The sequence below is a fragment of the Colletotrichum truncatum genome, assembly GCF_014235925.2.
Source record: "Colletotrichum truncatum strain CMES1059 chromosome Unknown Contig_0009, whole genome shotgun sequence".
NCBI lineage: Eukaryota > Fungi > Ascomycota > Sordariomycetes > Glomerellales > Glomerellaceae > Colletotrichum > Colletotrichum truncatum.
In genome coordinates, this window is record NW_027222406.1 from 1,757,667 (window position 1) to 1,782,918 (window position 25,252).

The window sequence follows — 25,252 nt, forward strand, 5'->3', positions numbered from 1 at the left end:
TCAAGACCAAACCTTTTTCCCCGCACCGTTCCTTCCCGTAGTCCCATCCCGCCAGTAAGGGGGGTAGGAGGGGCATACGCCATCCATAAAAATCTCATAAAAATGTCGTGCCTGGTACCAAAAGCCTCACGCCATGCAATGCGACATAACTAAACACGATCAGACGAGGAAAAAATCGGCAAGTAGTGTCCGAAGACCAGAGTTAATTTCCGCCGCCTGCCCATCGGCTTTATAAAAGCTCCTTAAGCTCCTCATGCTCCATGTAACGCCGGCCATTCATGCAGTAGCGTGAAAAAAAAGAAAAAGATGAAAAAAAAAAAGATGAACAATGCCAACTGTCCATGCCATCTGTTGCGTGAGATGCCTGGTACAGTGATTAATCAGTAAGCCTTCCCTTCCCCATTCTCCCGGTTGGTATCAAGATTGTATGTGGGTAGGATCGTACAGGATATATTCCAATCCCGCAGAGATCACCCCTCAAATCGCGTGATACCTCCCAGCTCGTGTGCTGTGACGCGTCTAGACGTGATGCTGGATATTCCCCGTCATGCACCCGCCCGCCGATGTAATGCGAAAACAAAATCAACAAATCCCCAGGCCGTGAATCCAGTACGTCATGACGATGTGGACACCGACGACGAGCCCCTTGCGAGGCTGAGCAGACTGTTAGCCACTCCGCCGCAAACAGCATTTGTCGTATTGTCACCATCTTCTGTCCTGTCGGTTTCAGACACGTTTGACAGCAAGGTCTTCTCAGCAGGCTGCTGTTCCTCCTCTTGGTCGCTGGTCTCCCCATCCGTCTGCCTTATGGCTTCCCTCGTCTCTACGCGCTCCCTTGAAGGCGGTCCGTCGCGACTTGAAGGTGGCTGGATCATGACCATCGGCAACATACTCCTCCTAGTGTCGTGGTCGGGCAGCGGTTTCATCTGTAACATCTCGAGCGGCACGTTCTCCTGTCCCGTTTGGAGCTTGTAGTTGGCGAGCCCTAGCTTCAGCCGCAAAATTCGTGCCTTCTGTAAACCAGACGTCGTCAGCATAATTGTTCCATCCCAATCACCCTCTTCATGTCGTACCTGTCGCGCTTCTTCACGCGTCAACAGCCTCCTCGGCCTTGGCGGCGGTAGTGTCCTAACCTGCTCCGTATCAGGCTCGGTGATGATGGTCGTGTTCTGGGACGTGTCCATGGCAGAGTTATCGAACACGGACGATGTGTCGGGGGAAGCGGACCGATTACGTGGCGTCTGCTGTTGCTGTTCTTCATCTTGCATCTTCGGCTGCTGTTCCTCTTCTTGTGCCTGTTGCTCGTCCTGAGCCTGCCGAGCCCAAACGCGCATTAGTGATTTTGCTCATAGTTGAAAATAAAAAATAAAAAAAGGATGATGCAGTCATGCGTCATTAGTAGTATCCTCTCACCTCATTCGCGTCGGGTTCTTCCTCAGTTTGTGAAGACGCAGGAGCCGGCGTGGATACAGCAGTAACTGCAGCAGCAGCAAGTGCTTGCACAGGCTCGGAGGCGGACACTGGTGGGTTGGCGGGCTCCTTGCACTGTTTCTTCTTCGCGACGACGCTGTTCTCGTCAAAGATAACGGCACCGAGGGGCCTCTTCAGACCCAACGGTGACTTGATCGGGCTCCTGAGGGGCGAAGCAGGCTTTGTCAACTTGTTGTGCATCTTTGGTGCAGGCGACATCGCGTTCACGTTCGCGTCCAGGGGCGCGAGGGCGCGTCTCTTGGCTGGTGATGAGGGGTCCATGATGTCGAGAGTTTTGACAAAACTGTCAATCGTTCTTCTCACTCTCTTTTCCTTCTTCTAGCAAGCAGCAAGTAAGGGGGAAGTCAAGTAGGACGGGGGAGGGAGGGAGAAGGGATCCTCGCAATGAATTAAGGGAAGGGTTGAAGAAAGGTGGGTGGGTGTAGCTGCACCAAGGAGCTTGTTCTCTCCAAATTGCGACCTGAGCGACTTTCGGAGAGAGAGAGAGTGCGTTTCGTGGCTGGACTAGGCCGAACGAATGATCGACGACTTGCCCGCGTGCAGCTGTAGCAACAAGACAACAGCAGGAATCCACCGGCTCTAAACAAACAAATAGAGATTGGTGTTTGGTGTTTGATATTCTGATACCTGTGTGTGTCTCGTAATGCGAGAGTTGAGGGAGACAAAAGCAATCTGAATTCCCAACGAAGAAGAAGGAAGATTGGAACACACACAATTAAAAAAAAAAAAAAAAAAAGGCGAGGGACCGTACGTGTTGTTGACAGGATTCGGAAGGGTGCCATTAAAAGAAACGCGTAGTCGAAATATGTAGGGTGCCTGACGGGAAAGCAGGTCGTCTTCCAAACGCCCATGAATTTAGGGGCTCAGAGTGCTAAGAGCGCTGTTTCCAGTGCTGGAACCTCGCTGTGGGAATCATCAGGACGCTTCCTCCCCGCACCTCCTCCCCACCACCACCACGACGAACCTCCCACCACGGGCCGGTTCAAAACCCTCTTGCCCCCTGTTGTGGTGGCTGGTAGCGGGCGCGTACCCCTGTTCCAAGGTCACTGAACGGCCCCTGCTACAGTGCGATACAGCGCTTCAGAATGTACCAAGTTCCAGAACGCGGCTTACATAACCCTTGCGTGTCCCCAGAGGCGCGTCCTCATTGCAGGGGGTTTGCTAACCACCTTTTATCGGATGCGGCCTAGCGTTGAAGAAAGCGAAATGCAGGTACGGGGTCAGGGTCCACGCTGCTGGGATCGACGTGACAGCTCCCCCTTCTCTTTCTTGCGCCATCAACGTCGCCGCAAATTGCAGCCAACACGCGTCTTTTGGCACGAGCATGAGATATGGTAGACTTGGAGCACAGCCTCCTCCGCTTTCACACTCTTGATTCTTCACTTCACCACGGGTATGCCAGGGGGACGCTTCCCCCCCTGTTTTTTTTTTTTTTTTTTTAACTTGGGTATCATTCCTCTCGCCCTTGCAAGAGTCGCACCGACCGCTAAGGGTTCGTCGCCTAGACTTCTTCTGTCTCTGTCGATACGTACAACTGGTAGCTTTCTTAAACCATGTGCCGAAAGAGAAAAGGGGGAAACAAAAACCTAAAACTAGACAGAAATAATAATCAAAAATCAATGCCAACCAGCACCTTGCCACTCGCTAGAGGGCTTTTGTGCATCCATATAAAATCATCGCTCGCAAAGAGACCACCAGAGACTGCGAGCTCATCGAGCTCACTGCCTGCCAAAGGAACGCCGAGGCCTTGCTTTTCCTGATGCTAACCTTCCCCGCCCGTCCAAAGAACCGGCTGGTCATTATTCGTTGGAATCTCCTCCGGGGTATCCAAAAACAACCAACAATCTCTCCCAAATGCCCAGTGCATCGTGCTGTTTTCTCCATGTACCTTTCATCCGCCCTTCCTCACGACGACGACGATACGTCTAGCGAATATAAGCTGTTGTCGAAGTGAAATGGTTTGTTGAAGTTGTTGGTAACTTCGTCCCAATTGGGAAACTGCTCCATCGGCATCGCCTCCTCGAGCATTAACGCATCGAACTCGCCTCCGCTAGTAGGCAGGTTGTCGAGGCCGTCCATGTTGATGTTGTTCATGTCGAGTAGTAAATCAACATCGACGGGCTGCCAGTTGAGATCGATGTCCAAGTGGGCTCCTTCTGAAATGTCGCTGTTAGGTTCCGATGATCCGCTGTCTTTGCTCGACTCGGGCGTATCGTTCGGAGTGAGGGACCGGTACACACCCATATCACTAATGACACCGTTGGCGCCAAGCTCAAACTTGCCCAGATTGTTGAACAGACTCTGCGGGTCGATCGTGTTGGCCCAGGCATCCATAGGCGCCGGGGGTGCGCCGGCCATTTCGGGCTGCTTGTTTTCGAGTTTCGGAGTATCGTCCGCCTTGCCCACAAGAGATTTGTTGTCTTGAGGTTTCCCTCCCATCTTGCTTCCTGTACGTTGCATCGATGCGTCTCGAGACATGGGTGTCGCTCCAGAATTGCTTGCAGGAGTCTGTCCCTGTTTGGAGGGGTTCTGTCCCATAGGCTGTGCGGTCTGCGACTCTACCTTCACTTCGCCGTTGATGTCGAGTCCGAGGGAAAGGGCCAGGTTCTCCTGCATGAACTTCATCGGGTCCTCCAGAGGTTTGACATGTTCCTCCTGGATGTGAATCTGTCGTGCTTGCTCAGATGGGAGACCAGTTGTTGCCATTTCACAATCCGGTTCCGGGCACAAGAACATCGGTTTCGGCGGTGCCTTGGGTTCCGGCGCAACCTGTCTCTTAAGCTCGGGCGATCCGAACTTGCTGATTTGAGGTGACGGCGTGGCCTGGTTGGGCTGCGGAGGCGTCTCGGTCTTGGTCTTCTTCCGCGGCGGCGGGAGCGCAAGGTTATCCCTATTTACCTTAGGCTTACCAATGTAAGCGGGCTGCCCGTGTGGAGACGTCGCGCCGAAGGGGAACGGAGGTTGACTAGTTGTCGGTGCAGCAGGCGGGCCGCCGCTCTTGCTGTTGGATCGGCTGTGCATCTTGTTTAGCGCCTGTGTCTGCTTCTCCAGGTTCGCGGCACTCAAAGGGGCAGGCTGCCCGCCCTGTGTAGCAGCACCAGCCTGGTTGGGTGCAACTTGGCCGCCTTGTTGAGGTGGCGCGGCACCCTTCTTGCCGAGATTTGCGCAGTCTCGCGCCATACTCTCGAGCAGGCGGCGGGCCTCGTCAATCTCAGCAGGTCTAACACTGAAAACCGGTTTGGGGTTCATCATGGTTTCGCCGTCGTTGAACTGCCTAATCATACGGAGACGCTTTGATGTGTCAGTAAATCGCTCCTTGAATTAAATCAAAAGTGTGCTTACGGCTCGGAAATAGCTCTTCGCGCGTGCGTCATCGTGAGTAGCCGCGTACCAACGGCCCAAAGCCTTGCCAATTTTGCCCATATCAACCACAATCCTCATCAGCTTCTGGGCAGTCTCCTGTCGCTGCTCCGGGGACATTTGGATATCCGGCATGTGCTCAGCTTGCATGAGCCTCTGCTCTTCTTGACCAATCCGCCGAAGCTTGTCAAAGTCGGTTTCGGTAGGCGCAATGCTAGAGTTGGCTGCCGCCATAGCCTGTTGACGGTTCTTCATTTGCTCGTATTTGGCCTTTTGCTCTGGCGTCAAACTCGCGATCTGCTCAGGAGTAAGGTTTGGAACACGCATCGGCTGTCCCTGAGGCCTTTGAGGCTGTTGGGTTGCTGTTTGAGGAACGTCAACGGCGTCGTCGGTACTAGGGCGTTTGAGACTCTTCTGTGCGGTCGCCGGTGACGGGTTCGGGGGTTGCTGTTGGTTGTTTGGTGCCGGACGGTTGTTGTTCCTTGGCCCAGCGGCATTGGCGACGGTCTTCGGGTCTGGCGTCGCGCTCTGCTGCTTCGGCGGAGCAGGCTGGGCTGCCTGCATAGGCGTGGGGGTAGGGTTGGCCTGAGGACCACCGGGTTGCACCATGGGGGGCTGCTGCTGCTGAGGAGCAGAAACAGGTAGGTTGGGCTGCGCCTGTCCTCCCTGCATGTTCTGCGCAGCCTGTGCCTGGGCCTGTCGCATGTTCATCTCCTTCTGCATGGCGGCCGCCATCTGCCGTTGCTTAATCTGGATGATGAATGCCCTAAGCTGATCATCCGTAAGACTAGCAATCTTAGGGTTCGCCTTGCGGGCATTCATTATGTCGTGAGGAGTCACCTGGATAAGATGAGGAGGGACTTGAGGCATGTTAGAGGGCATCCCCTGAACCTGGTTAGGCACCTGCTGGCCTGCCTGTATGCCGTTTTGCTGGGGTTGGGGCTGAGGCTGGGCTTGTTGCGGTTGCTGCTGTTGTTGCGGCTGAGGCTGCTGCTGAGGAGGCTGCTGCTGTTGCTGTTGTGGTTGCTGCTGGGGAGGCTGTTGAGATTGCTGGGGCTGCTGAGATTGCTGTTGTTGTGCCTGCTGTTGGTTGCGTCTTTCCATCTGCCTCTGCATATACTGGGCGAATTGCTGTCTCTGCACCCTCTCGAGCTGTGTTTGAATGTGCGCCGCGATAGGGTTTTGAGATAGCCATTGTCGGAGGTCCTTCCACTTGCGCACTTCGGGGGGAGCACGGAGCTGGTTTCCAACCTGCGCAAGCACCGGCGGCGGAAGGTCCATACTATCCATCATCACCTGGTGCGCTGGTGCAAGGGGCGTTCCTTGGTTCCTAAGACGGGCCAGCATTTGCTGCTGCTGGGCGATGACTTGTGGGTTGGGAGCGCCCGGCTGCGCTTGCTGCGGCATCATGCTGTTCATGAACTGATTAGCAGCGCCAGGCATGTTGAAGCCAAGTTGCCCCGGCCGACCCTGCATCTGACCCGGGTTGTTTCCGGGATTTGCCATAGCGTTCATCTGCATCTTTCGCTGTTGCTCCTGCCATTTGGCCATGACTTCATGTAGCTTGTCGGGCGGGAGCCCGTGTACCGCCTGTCTCTGTTCGGGATTCATGCTCGCCATCATGCTGTGGAAAATCGGGTTGTTGTTCATGTTCATGTTTCCCGCGTTGGCCATGGGTCGTTGGTTACCCTGGTTGAAGCGCGGGTCGAGAGCGTTGCCGAAAGGACCATTCTGTTGCGCCCCACCTTGGCCGTCCATGGGGTTCATGGCACTGGGAGGCCGACGCATAGGCGTGTTCAATGTATTCATTCCGGGACTCTGAGACGGGGGTGCGCCGCCGAGACCGTTAGGCTGCCCTTGTAACTGCCTCGCCTGCTGCTGTGCCCGCATCTGCGCCGCGTGCTGCGACTGCTGTTGCTCCATCTTCAGCTGCTGGGCCTGTTGCATGCTCAGTTGTTGCTGTGCTTGAGGCGGACGCGGTGTCTGGTTCGGTCCATTCTGATTGGGCATCGCTTGACCTTGTCCTCCAGCGATAGGCTGCGGCGTCGCGTTGCGAGCCGGGCCGGTGCTGGCAGGGACTACCATCTGGCCTTGCTCTTGGGCTAGTATGCCGGCTTTCTGCTGATTCATGATGCTCTCCATCGTGTTGAACTGTCCGTAATCGCCGTTTGCACCCTGCATACCGGCCGCATTCATCATGGCAGGATTCATCTGACCTCGGCCAGCCTGCATCATGGCCTGTGCCTGGGCCGGATTCATATTGGGAGGCATGCCACCTTGCTGTTGCCGCTGCTGCCTCTGCATCGCAATGTTCTTGGTGAGGCCCTGGAAGGCCTGGTGTTGGAACCAAATAAGCACGGGGTCTTTGCCCTGGGCAGTGTACTCCTGGGCGCGCTGGGCGAAGCGCGTCTGGACGAGGGTGCGATAGTGGTTCTTTTGAGGCTCGGGGCAGGATGCGGCCAATTTTTGCGCGAGCTCCATCACCTTCTGCTGGTCGGCCTGCGTCAGGTTCGATGGGTCAGTTGGAAGACCATTTTGTGGCCTGGCCTGTCCGCCTGGCATTTGGAACATTTGCTGGTTGGGACCGATGGGCTGGCCGCCTTGGTTGCCCATGTTGACACCCATTTGGGCTTGTTGAGGAATTTGCGACGCTTGCATTTGGTGCTGGAGATGCTGAAAACCTTGCTGCGGGTTCTGCCCCATTCCGCGACCCATCTGGTTTTGCATGGCCGCGTTCTGGTTCATCATTAGCTGCTGCTGGGCTTGGGCCGCCGCCTGCGCCTGAAGATTGCTGCTGAGGTTTTGCTCGTTCGCTTGTCGTCGTCGGAAAAATTCGTTTGTTTTGTTGCTCATTTGCGCCTCGTATTGGGCCTGGGACCAAGGGTTAGACTAACACTCTATAATGTGGGAAGGAGCGGAGCAAGGCTCGGCTCCAGAACCTTACCTTGTCTGCCGATTTGTTAAAAGCTTCGCGCTCAAAGTTGACACCGACCTCAGCCGCCTTCATGAAATCGATGTTCGTAACGGCAAGGCCAATGTTGGTAATGCTATGCAAGTGACGACATGTTAGTTCGTAGCGCACGCGGGTCGGGGTCAAGCGAGGTGCAAAAAGCGGGACGGGACGTACAGATTGTGGCACTTGATCATGCGTTCCTGGATTGCGACGCCAGCCTGCCAGCCGGAATGTGGCTGCTGCTGGGCGAGCATGGTCTGGTAAAGAAACTGGTTCAACTGAATCTGGGAGGGTCGGGGACGCTGTTGCTGCATCATCCCCGCCGCTCCCGCCATGTGCTGCATGTTTGCGGCCATGGCCGCTTTCCACAGGGTTTGAACAAGTCCCCTGCGGCGAGTGCTCCTGAGTCGTCGCGGTTAATCGAAGGTAAACCGTGGGCCGTCGAGCGGTTATCGAGATGGCGACCGCTGTCGGGAGTGGAAGCTTGGGTAAGGTCGGAAGATGTGGTCGCTCAAGAGAAGGGACAGTCCAGGCAGGCAAGAGGAGTATTTTTTGGACAATGAGGCGGAGAGCCGTCAACTGCCTGCAGAGTGCCTAGCGACTTGCTGGGATAGTCATAAAGGCTAACCGAAAGTTGGGTGTGACGACGAAGTAAGTCAGTAGACCCAAAAAGTCGTTGCAGCTGCTTTTCCGCAATCAAGACTTTCGCAATGTTAAGCCACGAGAATAGGGCAGTTTGCGTATTGTACCAGTGACAGGACAACGTTGGAATGAGGCGAGCGAGGGAAGACGTGGTTCGGTGAGTCTCGTCTCGTGTTTTTTGTTGTTGGGATTATGTGGAGTGGACGGAGAGGTCCAAGACGACGTTTCGTTGTGAAATTAAGATGCGAGGACCAGTCGATCTCGAGTCGGAAAGAACGATGGAAGGAGAAAGTGGGAGGTCACAACGAATTGTGAGTGTCGGTGGTGGGTTGTTGTGGTTTTGGGTGTGTCCGTCCTGGAGCGGCGGCGGGAATTCCAGAGGGTGGGTGGGTGTCGTCGGCAGCCGCAGGTCGAGACAAAGCCAACTGGGGGGAGGTCTTCGAAAACGGTATAATGCGAGGAACACCAAAAGATGCTGTACACTAAAAGAATAACAGTTGCGCACGTCGACTGGCGGAAGTATACCGACTGTCGACCAGAGACGATCGAAAAGGCGAAGACAGGACACGACCGAAACGGCGTGGAGGAGGGTGGTGGTGGTGGTGGTGGTGAAGGAGGAGAAAAGAGGCGGAATGGAAGATGAAGGTGAGTGCGTGTGAATGAGGTGAGCACAGCACTGGGCAAGGTACGGGTACAGCAGAAGACGAGGATCGTTGGGCGTGGTGGGCCCTTTGGAGATGGGCTTTGCTGGATCAGTGCCAGTTGATTTAGGTTCTGGTGGGCTCAGGATTGGCGCTTTTTAAGCGTGGAGCCTATTTTTTTCTGCCTGTGGTCGACTAGGGTGGCTGAAACGAGAGATGTTGATGATGGAGATGACTTTTTTTCCCCTTCTCGAGCAGTTCAAGCAAACAGAAAAGATCTTGGTAAAGAGCAGAAAGAAAGAAAAGGGGAGCCTGTCGATAGTGAGAACCACACCAACCAAGGAAGAAGTGGGATGTAGCGAGAGGGAGAGGGAGGGAGGAGAGGGCGAGAGCGATGTGGAAGAAGAGGGCGTAGGTGATGAGTGTGTGGATGGGATGGGATGGATGGACGTGGATGGGAGTGACGGGGAGCAAGAGACTAGCAAGCAAGCAAGACTGAGAGAGAAGAGAGGATTGGGCCTGCAGGGCGGCGAGATGCACGGTGGAGAGGAGAGGGGCGTGCTACAAGAGGTAGGCAGCTAAGCGGGGATTGGATGGGACGGTTGACCAGGGGGTGTGACGATAGAGAAGAAGTGGGAGGTGGGAGGCAGCGGAACAGGGCAAAGCAGGAAAAGCAGGAGCACCAGAAGATGAGGCAGGCACCGGTGAGGGCAGTGGCAGACACGGTAGTGCGGCAGGTACCACCTGATGAAAGGCAGAGAGGGAAAGAGAAAGACACACACTCTCTCTACTACTACTCATGCATACAACGTAGAGGGAGGGAGGTACTTCTATATTAGAAGGCGGATAGGCTAAATAGATGCAGGACTTACCTTCTCTCTGACTTCAGCTTTGCTAGATCGTGTTTGCAATAAAAATTCAGATCTATAGAAAGAAGAAGTCAAAGCCGGACACATGTTCAGACGAAGCTCTCAAACATCGCCGTGAAATACAGGGCGACAAAAAGTGAGACTGGACATGGGGATAGAAAATGGGCCGAGTACGGGCAGCGCATCGTAGTGGAGTGGATGAAGCGCCCAAGGCCCTACGCACCTTTCAAGTGGCATATCACCACACACTTCTATCCTTTCTCTCTGTGTCTCTTTTCCTCCCTTTTCGTTTCCATTTTGTCAATTACGTCCTGCATTCGTATCCGAACTTATGGCCAAGTTCTCATTTATTGCGCCTGACACCAAGCGACTGGGATCAGAGGATTAGGAATGAGGATTGGGATACAGACACAAGACTGGAAACCGAATACCAAACTTGATGCTTGTTGGAAAAAGGTACAAACGCTAAGCTAGTGTACCACTAGTAGTGTGTAGAAAGAGAACGGAAGGGAAAGGGAAGGGACGTCGAAGAGAAGGGGCCAGCGAGCGGGCTGAAGTGGGCACCCAGTGCGCCTGGCGGGAAATGGGGTCCCTTTTTGGGCAGCGGTTGGTCTCTATTTCCCTTCCTTGCTTCTTTTTTTTTACCCTCTCTCTCTGTCTCTCTCTCTTTGGGCATTGGGGGGAAGGAGCGAGGGGCAGGGGGTAGGGGGGGTAGGGGTAGGGATATGGGATACGTACCACGGTCAGGGATGTGGGGATACATACCCTGCAATTGGGATTCGACTCTCTATCTTTTTTCTCTCTGGCGCCAGCAGTCAGTGTACCTGCTGGTATGCCTGGGAAGAAAGCAGCGAAAGAGTTCGTCACCTATACCGTCCACCCTGTCTGCTTTACCTCACTGTGATCATGGTACCTTGCCGAGGACCCTGTCCCAAGAAGCCTGTCCCTGGATGCAGAGGTTTGGCGGCAGTTGCCATGTACCAGCCTATCGTTACAGCGGTGAGGGAAGCGGTCAATATGGTCTGTCTGTTCATGTGTAAGATGCTAGCAGGATACACGCTTGGTCTAAGCCATGTGCCAATCTTCCAGGTCAGGCAATACAGGTCAGCAAACACTAATCCGTCATCAACTTCATCACTCACAACGAGGCACCCATCATGCCATGGTAGCCATCGAGGAGCACAAAAAGAACATGGTGTGGCGGCCGTGTGCGAGCATCGCTGCCTCACCTCCTCATTCAACCCATGCCAACCTGACGGGAGAGACAGACCGAGAGAGCCAACGCCGCCAGGGCCAGGGTCATAGCCCACGACCGGGCCCAGGTGGGTGTGTGAGGGAGTCCGAGGTCAAGGCCAAGTACCTCTGAGGACATTCAGAATTGTTATTAAACATCAACTATGTGCAAACTGTTTGACCACTTTTTCAACATAGGAAGATTGGTTGACTGTCCAATCCTGTATCGTTCATATACATTGACATGGGCCGACCAAGCTGACTTCTCGTCAAGAGGTGGTAGAGTAGGCACTCCCTTGGGTCGTTTCCCAAGAACCTTGGTCGCACGTCTCAATCGGCAGCGATTCACATCGCCTTGTGAGCAAAGCACAACAAGACAACCGGTAACGACCAGTAAGTATGGACATAAGAGCACGCGACGGCTCCTTGCAAAACCTTACCAGATACCAGGGACCAACGGGAGGGACATGGTCCCGGGCAATCCGTTGACGAATGCCGAATGCCTTCCTTTCCATATCATTCGACAACCAACAGCCCAGGCCAGCTACCGATGAACGAAGCCTTGCCGTGTGGTTGGACCTTAACATTCCATGGTCAACGCATGTCAGCGTCTTCAGAAGTCAATTGTCGTACGGTACTTTTTTTTTTTCTTGTTCCTCCACTCATCCGCCACGGCATCAATACGCTCATTGACCCAATGTCTCTCTTGCCCAGCCATGGCAAGACATTGGTCCTCAGTCCACTGGCCTCTAGCTTGGCCTACCGTTGATTCTGGGGCGAGTTTTGTTGTTAGACGTCTATTTTTCTTCTTTTTTCCCCTCATACTGCCTCGTTTTCCGAGCGACAACAGATAGTGAAGCGTTCATTCTTCTTGCTTTCTTTTGCTTCTATTCCAGTTGAATCATCTTCTTTGTTCGTGGATTCAGTGTTCTTTTTCGTCACTTTCTTTTTCCCTCGCCAGTGTCCCGAAGTCCCAGCAACACGGTCCCCAAGTCCGAGCGAGTTCTTCCCGCTCATACACTTATCGATTCACATTCTGGCAGACGCCTTGTTTATTTACTTTATTCTGCTTCAATAAATTTCCCGTTTATCTCCATCTGGTTTGCCGCTCTCTTATTTCTTTTCCGATCTCGTTCAATTTGTTGGCTGCAGCTATAAAAGAGTTGCAAGCAAAGCAGCAAATGTGGATTATCAAAGCCTTGCATTAGGAGGGGGAAATCTCTTCAACATGCAAAAAGAGAACATCACATAATGTCCGCAACAGGGCAAAAGCCAAGTGCAAAACCGGGCCATGGCGCATAGCACCTCACACAGTCTGAGAATTAAGTGAATGCACATCAGCCATGAGGACTTCGGCGGATTTGGGGGAGGGTGCTTCGCTTCACCTCAAAGAGGGAAGGGGGGGAGCTGGAGGCTCATGCTCATGGCTCAATGAGCTGGTGCTGTCTTTCCCTGTACACCACACAGAATGTTCTGGGATGACCCTTGTCTAGCGCCATTTCTCACATGGACGCTAGTCTGCTAATGATCAAGCCGTGACGGCCTACTTGAAGTGGTGCCAAGTGACTGCGGCGGTGGTACGGATACCTGACCTAGCGGTGTATCCGCTTACAACTCGTGTTCGTTATGTCAATGCCTAGAACTGTAGCAGTTTACTTCGAGAGACAGGCGATGATAAGTTGTATACGGCAAGTGATGCAGGCAGAGGCGAAAAAGGCGAACAGACGTTGTGGTATTAGACTCATCCACTTTATCCATCCCAATATGGATCTCATAGTGAGACGGGATGAAGTACATACGGGAAGGAGGGAAGATAACAAGGGCACGCACGGGTGCACAAGCACCTTGCGAGTTCCAAAGCAAAGCCAGACCACAGAGACAGGCCTGGTTTTCTGAAGGGTTCACTCGGCAATGGTTGGCTGGCAAAGAGCGGGAAGTAAATCAAGTGGAATACGTACTAGTATATACCACTAGCTTTACAAACTCCCCTGTCTCCGACATTACTAGGTCTCTGGGTTACGACTTCTCTCCCACCCTCACTCAGCCACAAACATACATTGTGGTTAACATCTACCGTTGAGAGCTGCATCGCACACACAGGAAAGCAAGTTGCCTTCAACATGTATCATCCCAACGGGGGCTCTTAAAAACCCGAAGCGTCACTTATCACCAACTCTGGTGGTCCGATCGGATGGACGCTGGGGGCGTGGTATGGCGCAGCGGGTCATTTTTGAGATACCCCGGTTCGACTCATGTTCGCCGTTTTATACACATTGCGTGTGCCTCGCCCTCTCGCCTCGTCCTGCTTCAAAAAAAACAATAAAAACCAACTTTGCTCGAAATATCAACACCCAAACGCCGTTTCCTGGTCTGTCTTGAAGCTAAAATTCTCTTCCCAAGCACAGCACGAGCATGGCTGCCCATATCTCCTACAAGACGGTCACTCTGCTCTGCACTCTGCAGTCGGTGGTAGAAGATCAAGTGTCTTTGGCGAATTCTCAGTCAGCCAGGCCAGACCTGGGTCTATGCCATCGCCAGTCTTGGCCCATACTTTCTCTCAGCCAAGAGGCACCAGAATAACTGGTGTGCCCAAGCACGCGGCCGTCCATTCCTTTGGTTTTAACCGAAAACGAACAGCAAAAGGGCCAGCCAGAAAAAGAAGGACAGAGCAGGGTCGGCCGTTTGGCGTTTAGGGTGGAAGAAACGCTGGTCATCATCTGAACTCGGGCTGTGCCACAGCGCAGGCCATTACCTGCAGACCTCTCTCTTTTTCTCTTTTACTCGCAGCATCGATTGACTGGTCCTATTTTATTTATGTGGTGTTCTTTTTGGTTTGGTATTGCAAATGCATACAACAAAGTTACAAGGTCAGATTTGACACATCCAAGGCTTTCCTTGACTAACAATTGTATATTTCGGACTGTAAGTGGGAGTAACTGACCCAGAAAGTGCGACTGGGACGCTGGGGACGGGCGGCGCTTGCCACGTTGATTCACGTACAGGGACTCCTCCCGGATTTGTCGCTGGATGCAAAAAGTAGCTTCTGCGCCCAAACCAGCAAAGTACCTTTCTGGCCCAGAGCACGTCCCAAAATGCCGTCTTAGGTAAGGGCGGGTGCTACTGCTGCTGCCACGGAGCAGATTGCCCATGGGGGGCCCCAAAGACCACTCGCTGGTCGACGCCCACAGGGCCAACCCAACGGCTCCGACTGAAAAGGAAACGAGATGGATGGTGTCAGTGGCAGGTCGAAGGTCAAACGGATGAGATCTGCCCCCGCGATTTCCCACTCTGCGGTTGTTCCAGGGCTCTTGCTTCCTTCTTCTACTGGCAAATGGTTGTTGGACTTTCAAGAAACAAGTGGCAACGCAATTGCCGATTTTATTTTATTTCTTTCCTTCTCTTTCTTTTGTTCAAGGTCAGGCTGACAATTCCGTTTCTTGGAGCTACAGACCCTTTTTTTTTCCCCAAACCCTTCTTCATTGCGCTGGCACCATCTATGAAAAATCCATACATTGAACTACTGCGGTTAGGATACCCTGCCTTTTCAGTTATGTTTTTGTTACCGCAGTCTGCATATTGGTTTGTGCCCGTCGAGTCGTCCAAGGTACAGTAGACAACCGACGCAAAAAGCCAGTCGCTGCAGACTGCGAGGATCTCCAGCTAGCCCAAGTAGCTCCCTTTTTCAGTTGGCCACACACCCTCCCGTCCTTTGACTCGATCACGCCCCTGGTCCAATCCAATCACGTCGAGCCGCTGTCCCTGTCGGGACTTGCCTGACCCTGCTGGTGACTGATGTGGATGATCAATAGGGTCCGCTCAGCTGCTGCCTCGCTCCCAAGGGCTGGTGTTCATTACATCACTTTGCTGCTTTCCAGGTAGCGAAGAGAGGAGAGACGCCCTTATACGCACATCCGTCAGTCACACAGCAAACATACTCACACGTACTTTTTGCCTTTTTTCCTGTCTTCTGCCTGCCTTTCTGCAGCGCATCATCACTGCCAGTGCATCCCGGGAAGCAGAAGCACCAGCAGTCCCAAGCGGCAACGTCGGGCCAAGTGCTCGGGACTTTGCACTCAGATAATGATTTGTTAGTTTATTTTCACCCTTTGTCTGTGGTGGGAGCTTCTTCACCTTTTTTGATTCAATGTCTAATCTTGACTGACGGTTGAACAGCACTCATCACTGGCTGAACCGCCTCCTCATTAAGGTTACGTCCCAGACTCGTGTCGTTCCAGCCCAGGTCAAGATGCACGTTGCTCATCCTGATTACCACCTACGCCGGATCCGAATTTGGGCCCTGCAGTCTCTGACTAAGATACCGCTCCAACTCATCGCCCAGAGACAAGGTATGCGCGCCTGCGGCTTTTCGGTACTTGCGTGATGGCTGCCACCTTCTCATCTGTTTCCCTCCGTCCCCACTACTCAACTGACAGCAAGTCATCATGTAGAGACGGGCACTCAAAAACCTTGAAGGATTACAGTCGTCCGTAGCAGCGGCCGACGAGTCAGCACTGGGGGCTGCAAGATGATGCGATGGCAGATCGGCCATCCTTGGGGCTCTTTCTGTTTGCCGTCCACCCGTTCTCAAAAAGCAAAGTCAACCGCCGCTTCGTTAGCTCTGCCTGCTCTCCAATGCGCTGGGTTGTTGCTGTTGTACTTAACTCCGTCCCACACACCTCTGCGAGTCCGCATGTGTGTCGCAGACGTGCCGCACCTTGCACCAGCTCGCGGCGCTGCAAGCCCAAAACGCACCACGCCGAATGACAGAGGCGGGAAGAGACTGGGAGAGGTAAGATGGGCAGACAAACATCAGGCACACACGCACACACAACACACACACACATGCACACGGGCTTCATCAGATTATCCCAGCAGGCCCCACTGCTCGCCGCATACCTTCGCCGCCAAAATAGCACATCCGTTTCAAATGTGGATGGCCCATGACCGCGAACGAGGGCCCCTGAAAAGCTAGAAACCTTAGCACAGCTTATCTCACTTGATCTTTCTGTTTGCTGCTGTCGACCTTGCGAGGCTTGCGTTTAAATCATGTTTCCTAACGCCCGCATCCAACTGTCCTCAAGCTTGGATTGACATCTTCTGTTCTCTCGGTCAGGTCACCACACAAGTAAGGATTAAGTGACAAGGGGGTGTTTATAAGTCCTTGGTACCGCCAGTTGGCAACACCTTTACCGGTTATCGCTTACCAGGTAGATGATGGTGTGAACAAACCACGCTCCAAGGGGCGGAAACCCCAGGCGTGGGTGTGTGTGGCACACAGCTAGTCTCGGCCAACTCGATCGCCTCACTAGCACATTGCCCAGTGGTTGGTGCTACATCGTTCGCTGGTTTCTCAGCCCAGCATGGGTCGGCAGCACCGTCAACCAGATTTTCGGTCCAGCAATCAATCATCTCTGCTCGTAAGGCTACGATCTGGAGCTGAGCCCCCTTTGCCAGTCTTAGTGTCCATTCCTGCGCGCTCATCGAGAGGTGAGCAACAGAAACAGCGAAGTGGTTCCTGGCAACTTTGGGGGTGGTTGGCCGTTCCCTTTGTCCCATCGCTGCATGTCGATGGGCGTTGGGTGTCATTGCCCCCTGTCTCGAGTGACCACCGGCTGGATCCATTTGATCATTTGATTTTGGTCGGCTCAGCCGAGCAACTGATTATTGATATGGTTCTATTTGGTCCAGCAAACCGCTCAATGCGAGCCTGACTGTGAGCTCTGCATCCACAACCTCCTTCTCCTCTAATCCAGCAAAAGCGAGAAAGGGTTCTCGGAGGTCTCCAGAAAAAGCAAATATGTGGAAGCCAAAAAGATAGCATCTGCGCTGTTCTGGCGCCTTAGCACCAAGACATGTATGTACACGTACACCGGCCCCAGCTCCCACACGCCGAGTGGGCGACAGGGGTACAGTATCCAAAGAACCACAGTGCTCTCCATCTTTGAGCATTTGGTGGGAAACGGGCTAGATATGGGACTGCACGGCACCTGAACACAGGCATGTCAGTTCACAATGCCATGGTATATAAGACATGCACACAAACAGCTCTCAGCTGGAGCCGTTCGTATCCAATTTGTTAGGGACGATCGCGTGGGGATCGTGCGGTTGTTGTTATTGTTCGCCCATAAAGACCGCTGGCAGATCTGCTGGTACCTGCATTTTAACGAGCGTTCGACTGTGAGACGATGTCTCTCCACTGACAGGCAACCGGCTGGGCGAGGAAGACAACCCAAATTGACGCGCGAGGCCATCACGACACGCCCAAGAGTAGAGCAACCTGCTCTTTGGCCAGCCGTTGCCTTTCTCGTAAAATACCCCTTACTTCGAAAGAGTCTCCCTTTTTCTTTTTCCCTGTTTATTTTTTGTTTCCCCCTGTCGTTCTCTTCTTGGAGACTCGGAGACCCAAAAGGTGCCGTTGAGTGCTTGGAGCCTTGGGAGGGTCGCTGTGCTCTCCTCCACATATGCAGGCGTGCACTCTAGTGGCAGTGCCTTTGACTTGAGATATACATTTCAAGACGGATGAAAGCAGCACACGCAGGTTTTAGAGTTTGGGCTTTCGTCCCGCTTGAACGGCACGGGCGAGGGTCATGCAGCTAACGCATTCAAGCCTACCTCTGTTCGCCCACAACTCACTTTCAAGGGTCGAAACGGCGCCTCCAGCCTAGGACCTTGAAGGCATCTAAAGCGTACTGGTGGAATGCCAACATCTCGCTGGCCCCTCCATGAAGTTGCAGCACCATCTCTCAAGTTTCGACCCGCCAGTGTGGGAGGTACTGAACACGGATACTGTTAGCATGGCGATGGAAAATTCAAACAATGGCAATGCTGCCAAGTGAGTATGGCAGCTGATCTTCCCTTACGGAATTGCAACCTCCTGCTGGCCTCATTGAAGTGCATCATGGCGTGAGTTCGGCTTTGGTCAAATTGGCAGAGGTCGAACTTGCAAGGAATGGCGTCATGGAACTGTCACCCACATCAGATGTTGCCAATACCCCATACTGGACGCCTAACAGCGAAGGACGGAGTTAGTTAGTTCTCGACGCCTCTCTCAGCCAAGCACATCCAACGGATAACAGCAATAACAACAGCCAGCAGTTGGACTCGAAGCCTCATCGCCAGAGTTGAAGACCAGTACAAAGAAAAGACTGTACAAACCGACGGCAACTCGGTTGACACAGTCAACGACGTCTGATCGTCGCACCCAAATCGACGACCCGGAAGACCGGGGGCTCCCCTTGTGTGTGGGTCAAAACCATGCTCAGGTTCCAGGTTCAATCCTCTATGGTGGCTACCAATGTGTTATTTTCGTGGCTAGAAATAAGAAGCCCTTCTTGTGCTTTACTAGTATGCGCCCTCGACTTCACTCGTATAGCACTTACTCGATCAAATACATCTGCCAAACCTAGCATATTTATAAAAAGAAAAAACAAAAACTTTCGGGCACTCACAGGGCACTTTTGGGACAGGACTTGATTATCTGGTATACCTGAGGATCACACTGTGGAAGGTGACGGAAGCGTCTGCGTGTCTCTGGGACTGTGTCCGTTCGTGAACAAGGCCAGACCCTGACCGAATGGCGCGGCGGGCTTCAATGATTGGCTCGAATTTCGGTAAGCGGCACCTGGGGGTCTTCGTCTCATTTTGTTGGTGTCTCTCCCTCCTCTCTTTTTCTGCCCGGCCATAAAAGACGGTGGCTTCGCTGGCCATACACTACTAGTCGCCATTAACTAATTCGTGGACCGTTCCGGTGGACAGCAACCTGCAAACAGTCATGAGCAGGTGCGCTGGGCGGGTGCAAACCATCTTCGGGGACAAGAGGCCTGTCACTTGGGGGGGTCTGACATCTGGCATGATGCAAGCTCTTGCTGATAGACTTGTAACTGGCGACCTGTTATGGGATATGCGGAGGAACTTCCTCTTCTCAAGCGCAGTCGTTTTCTGGAAGGAATGAGAATAGGTGACAGAGCTCAAACGCGGCTCTTCTCCACACCTTGGACACATCAAATGTGCGCGCGCCAGCGCCAAACCTGCGTTGGCAAGCCGTGTTCAGCCTCCGTCCGACTTGCGATGCGCATCGTTGGCGGATAGGTCTCAGTCCAAGAATCGCTCGGTACATAGTACTGGCCAGTTAGTCCGTCAGCGAATATTGTTGTTTAATGCCAATTAGAAGTACGAGAAATCTGGGTGTTACTTGGCAGCTCCAGTTGTTATTGAAGAAGCCTGGTATCTAGTGTACACAGTGGGAAAACGGCAGCTTGTCAAATGGGGTCGCGTCGACCATGGAAGACCCCTGCCCACTAGTTTTATCGTCGACAGGGATAGGAGGGCATCAAGCGGCGGTTGACGGACGTGCTGGCGACCTGGCGAGCTGCGGATCTACGACAGACAAGGCTCACGGATGGAAAACACAGCCAACTAGCGGTCATGTAGCTGCGGTCACTGCACTGTCCTAGGTTAACAGCAGATCTCTCCCACCTTTACCATATCGTCGCCATTAACGGTGAGTTCACGTGAGGTTCGTTTCCTGAGCGAGACAAAGAGAGAGAGAGAGAGAGAGAGAGAGAGAGAATGTTCCGGTTCGGAAGAGATGGTTCGGTGGAGGGGGTCTGCAGTTCGAACACCCCCTTCCCTCCTTGGTGTGTTGGGGGCGAGGTCCAGCAGGGCCGTTAACACGCAGCAGGTAGCTGCTACCTGACAGGAAGAGAGATCTCCCCTCTCTCTCTCTCTTTTTTTTTTTTTTTTTCCTTCTTCTCGTTCTTGACGAGATGAGATTGGGCAGCCTTTGGGAACCCACAGGAGCTCAGCGTGTCGCTGCTCGCAGTGATGGAAGGTGGGGATTGCACAGACAAGCACCTGCAGGGCATCCAAAGGGGGGAAAACGCCTTGGAGTTCACGCCAATGAGCTTGGCTCTTGGACCGGGACGGAGCTCGGAGTGGCCCCAAGTCTGCTGCGTGGGAAATGGGAGAGGGGGGGCGGACGGCAGTTTCACCATGTGCTATGTTGCTGTGTGCATCTGATTTTTGAAGGCGGGTAATGGTGTTTGTCAATATGTTGTTGTCTTGTATCTTTACTTAGCATAGTAGTGGATGATTTTCTTGAAAACATTTTGCTGATGAGACTGCCTATAAACCCGGGTCCTATTCCAAGAGACTACGGAGTAGAGAGATGGAGAGAAGAGGTAGGCAGGGCCAGGTGGGCAGGCCATAACATGGAGCGTGGATAGTTTAGTTTGTTGATGGGTGCCACTGGGTGTCGTCTCTGCTGCAAGGTGCTGGTCGGTTTGGCTGCGCCTGCAAGTGGGTGCCGTCAAGGAACCCCCCTGGGATCTGCAGACATGGCAGGGGAGTCATTCCGTATCTGTCGTGCTGCAACGCCAGGGCGACAAGGGTGTTGTCGACTTTGCCGCCACACATTCATGAGTATACCTTGTCTTGTGCTGGCCTCTACAGGCGGGACACTAGGGGGAGAAAAAGTACCTGACCAACGGGAGACCTCAGTAGCCGAGGACAAATTGACGAGGGAGGGAATGGAGAAATAAAGAGAGAGAGAGATAATTGGTTTGCATAAGTTGACGACGACGCTGCGTGGATTTCTTGCTGGCTGTTGGGAGGATGGATGTCTCTTACGAACCCTTCCCGTGACAGGCATGAACACTTGGTTCTGTTTTTATTGTATTGCTTTCACTGGCGTTGGTCAATCGCCTAGTGAGATGATCGGTGCTGATTTGCCTGCCCCCAACGTACCCTAGGGACCTTGCCTTGCCTTGCCTTAAGGCGGCGGCGACCTTAGCTCAGACGGCCGAGTACCGATACTCAATGATGGTGGTAAGGTAGGGCAGCAATAGTAGGTAGGTACGTACTGAAAGGTTGTCCCTCAATACCTATCCCCCAAACAAACGCCAGAGCCGGTGCGCTCTCTCCACAGTTCTTTCCTTTTCGGCAGGTGAAGTAGATAATCCCAGCGTCGGCGCCGGATCAACGTCGGGTTGCCTTTGACGACATGCGATAACGATACTGGACAAGCTTTCCTCGTGACCACATTCGCACTTGCTTTCCTCGACAAAACGAAATCTCCGGAAACGAAAAGATAGACGGTGTAGTATAGCGACGTGCTGCCCTCTTTGTAACCAAGCATTCCTCTTTCTGTCTCTCTCTGTCCAACCCTAAATGCTCTCGGTCACAACCTACTTGTGCCGAAGCATTCCCAGACCAAACGCCAACCCCGCCATCGCCACCATAACCGTGCTACGACCCCTCCAACCTCGAGCTCGATTTTCCACGACAGCCCGCACAATGGCCCCCCCTCAAGCCGCCCTCGACTTTGTCGATTTCGTCAACGCTTCGCCCACCCGTGAGAATATCTACCTTGTACCGCTTTACCGTCTGAGCTAACGCCTCCGCCTCCAGCCTACCACGCCTGCGCGACCGCCGCTGCCCGCCTTGAGAAGGCCGGCTTCACAAAGATCAAGGAGCGGGACTCCTGGAACTCCGCCCTCCGCCCCGGCGGCAAATACTACCTCACTCGCAATGGCTCGTCCATTGTCGCATTCGCCATCGGCAAGAAGTGGAAGCCCGGCAACCCGGTTGCCATGATCGGCGCCCACACTGACTCCCCTTGCCTCCGTATCAAGCCCGTCTCCAAGAAGAACAACGTCGGTTTCCTGCAAATCGGTGTCGAGACTTACGGTGGTGGAATCTGGCACAGTTGGTTCGACCGCGACCTCAGCATTGCCGGTCGCGTGCTTGTCAAGGACGCTGACGGCAACTTTGTCCAGAAGCTGATCAAGGTCGACAAGCCCTTGCTGCGCATCCCAACCCTGGCCATCCACCTCGACCGGAGTTCCAGCTTCGACCCCAACAAGGAGAATGAGCTGTTCCCCATCGCCGGCCTGGCCACGGCGGAGCTGAACAAGGGCGTCGCCAAGCCTGAGGATACTGATGACTCCGAGGAGGACTTCAAGCCCCTCAAGGCCATGACAGAGCGCCACCATCCCCACATCCTAGACGTTATTGCCTCTCACGCCGAGGTCGAGCCCGAGGCTGTTGTTGACTTTGAGCTCGTCCTCTACGACGTGCAGAAGTCGTGCCTGGGCGGCCTCAACGACGAGTTTATCTTCTCCGCCCGCCTTGACAACCTCAACATGACGTACTGCTCAGTTGAGGGCCTTATCGCCTCCGTCCGCGACGATAGCGTCCTCGACAACGAGACCACTATCCGCCTGGTTACCTGCTTCGACCACGAGGAGATTGGCTCCACCTCCGCCCACGGCGCCAACTCGAACCTCCTCCCCGCCGTGTTGCGCCGCCTCGCTTCGCTGCCCGGCAGCCGCGACACGGCGTCTGACGGCTCATACGTTGCCGTATCCCATGACGGCGACTACGAGTCCACGGCCTACGAGCAGACCCTCTCGCGATCCTTCCTCGTGTCGGCCGACATGGCGCACTCGGTACACCCCAATTACGCCGGCAAGTACGAGTCCAGCCACCAGCCCGCCATGAACGGCGGCACCGTCATCAAGGTCAACGCCAACCAGCGCTACGCCACAAACTCTCCCGGTATTGTCTTACTGCAGGAGTGCGCTCGTCTCGCGGGCGTGCCGCTGCAACTGTTCGTCGTCCGCAACGACTCTCCCTGCGGCAGCACCATCGGTCCCATGCTCAGCGCTAAGCTCGGCGTCAGGACATTGGACCTGGGCAACCCTCAGCTCAGCATGCACTCCATCCGTGAGACAGGTGGCAGTGCCGATGTCGAGCATGCCATTAAATTGTTTGAGAGCTTCTACGAGCGGTTCGGCGAGTTGGAGGAGAAGATCCTTGTCGATTAATTGTTTGTGTCATGAGCATTTAGGTGTAGTATTAGCGGCGTTGTAGGGGTTGTGTTGCGGCGTGGCGTGTTGTTGTACATGCGAGAATATCACTCGATTTGAACATGATTATTGACTTGAGTTCTGATGACTGAGTGAATAGATTTCTCTTATATATTTGAGATTCTGGTGTTGACCTAGCACTTACGTGAGGAGACTGGCCTTCCTACGTTTTGATGTGTACTTACGCGGAAGCTATCTCGGATTACCTGCAGCGATTCATTCATGATTTTGCGAAAACGCGAGTGTGAATGTTTTACGAATGCTCAACTACTGACCGATTTCATCCTACGAAATTCAGTCGGATACAGAATACCATATCAGTTTTCATATATCGAGCTATTGATCAGTATCGCTGTCGACGTGGATAGTTCAGTCAGACGAAGGAACCAAGTAGCTGTCTCCGATGCTTATCCATTATGTTCTAAACACATATTCAACGTAGTCTGAAATTGATGTGGAAAGGAGTCGTTACATTCGATAGGCCATTGCGGGAATGGAGGTATGGCCATTGCACTCAACCTCCACTTGCTCCCGTTTCCTTTTTCTTTAATGCGGCCTCTTGGGTTTATATACAATATTGGAATGTGTGGCACGCATCTTCGAGTGGAAGGCAAAAAGGTGTGGCTTGAAGCCCCAAGACGAGACAGCCTTGATCTATACAACAGCATAAATCATCTGATGACCTGGACTTCTAGTACGTATTACCGTGTCAAGGGGCAATGAAGATAAGAAGACCCTCGCCCGCAGAATTGGAAATGTATAGATAGAAAAGCTTCCGTCTATCTGCTTTACCATCTTCTCCGAGGTTATTGCTGCTAATTATACTCAATTTAATGCTCTCAGGCTTTCATCCTACCTCACCCTTCCGCTCTCAGGTACGAGCGTAAGCTCGCTTCACTCAAGGCGCTTCGTCTTTCCTGGATCTCCTTCAAATGTTGTAGTCGTAACTCACTTCCACGCAGTCCCCTCTAGGCGTGGCTTCTCTGTTTCACATTCACCTGGAACCTCTATCGGAGCTCAGGCAGGATCATCCCCTTCAACCTATTTCGCCGCCCCAATCCCGATGGACGGTTTCCTCCTAGATTTCAACTAGCCTCGATATCTCGTCTTTTCTCCTCTACCTCTGCCAGACTTCTTTCGTTGGCACACTCGCACATCCTCGCCTACAATCACGTCACGGCCTTATCAGCCCCACGACTCGCCGCCTGCAATTTGAATCGAGATTGGCAAGCACCGGTTCTGTCACCAAGGCACGCCCGAGTCTTCTTTGGCTCATTTAGACACCCTGGATAGCGAGTATACACTGCTTCTCAGCCTCTCTAACATCCTCTTCGTAGCACCTGCTTCGGATTCCCACACTTTCTCTCTTCATTACTCACACCACCAAACTAAAATGCGACTTGATTAGCATTTCGGACTCGGCCAGACCCTTCTTCACGTAAATTCAAGCATTACACGATTTGACACTCTACTCAACTTTCGATTGAGTGTATGGATTCAGGACTCAAGAACTGGCAGGTTGAAAGTAACAGCTGGGCAAATCTGGAGGCGCCTTCCCTTAACGTCTACCGGCAACAACCTGCCCCCAATTAAACGGGATTGAACTCAGCTCTTTCGCCAAACTTAAGAACAATCACTTCTTTCACAGTCACACATCGCTCTTGTTGGCTTGAGCACCCTACTCTTACATCCCACCTCAAGGCCTCGAGACTTGAATTCATAAGCTCACCGAGAACTACTTGACAAATCACGCCACTTCGGGCCGTAAACATCTCAAGTTGTACTTTCCCAGAACGAGTCTATCTGCATCACAGACTCGAATACGAGGCAAGTACCCCAATCTATCCTCAACGGGGTTTCCTGAAAAACACCCGAATACCACTCTCAAGCCAACTGCTAACTTCCGTTCTACTTCCATCTTCCTTACAATTCGAATCCTCACTGACTGTAGCCAGTATCACCGCGTTTCCCTCAGTCGACCACCAAGACTCGCTGTCTTTGACATAACCCCTCATACATCAATAACCAACTATAAAGGTCAGGTATACAAAACTGAACCTCGAGAGAAAGAACACCTGTGTCCTGACCACACGTTTACCTTGAAGGTATCTGCGTGTGCTGCTGCTGAAACCCGTGCTGAAATCTCACCACGACGTTACACCTTGATATCCGCACTTTTCCTCCTACGAGTTTCAC

General features: G+C 53.2%; 4 protein-coding genes across 4 annotated transcripts; 2 read left to right on the forward strand and 2 right to left on the reverse strand.

Moving 5' to 3' along the window:
- Positions 1–614: 614 nt before the first annotated feature.
- CTRU02_213001 (uncharacterized protein) lies at positions 615–1,752 on the reverse strand (the record flags this gene model as incomplete). Its single annotated transcript, XM_036721563.1, has 3 exons — positions 615–1,013; positions 1,074–1,313; positions 1,414–1,752. The coding sequence occupies 3 exons, from the start codon at positions 1,750–1,752 to the stop codon at positions 615–617; spliced, it is 978 nt and encodes a 325-aa protein (XP_036586732.1).
- Positions 1,753–3,396: 1,644 nt separating this feature from the next.
- CTRU02_213002 (uncharacterized protein) lies at positions 3,397–8,160 on the reverse strand (the record flags this gene model as incomplete). The annotated part of the gene is made up of 4 exons (XM_036721564.1): positions 3,397–4,782; positions 4,834–7,722; positions 7,796–7,898; positions 7,979–8,160. The coding sequence occupies 4 exons, from the start codon at positions 8,158–8,160 to the stop codon at positions 3,397–3,399; spliced, it is 4,560 nt and encodes a 1,519-aa protein (XP_036586733.1).
- Positions 8,161–18,146: 9,986 nt separating this feature from the next.
- CTRU02_213003 (uncharacterized protein) lies at positions 18,147–18,381 on the forward strand (the record flags this gene model as incomplete). Its single annotated transcript, XM_036721566.1, has 2 exons — positions 18,147–18,213; positions 18,278–18,381. 2 exons carry the CDS (start codon positions 18,147–18,149, stop codon positions 18,379–18,381), a joined length of 171 nt encoding a protein of 56 aa, XP_036586735.1.
- A 2,975-nt stretch (positions 18,382–21,356) lies between these two features.
- On the forward strand, positions 21,357–23,014 carry CTRU02_213004 (aspartyl aminopeptidase (zinc I metalloprotease); the record flags this gene model as incomplete). The annotated part of the gene is made up of 2 exons (XM_036721567.1): positions 21,357–21,540; positions 21,597–23,014. 2 exons carry the CDS (start codon positions 21,357–21,359, stop codon positions 23,012–23,014), a joined length of 1,602 nt encoding a protein of 533 aa, XP_036586736.1.
- Positions 23,015–25,252: the final 2,238 nt, after the last annotated feature.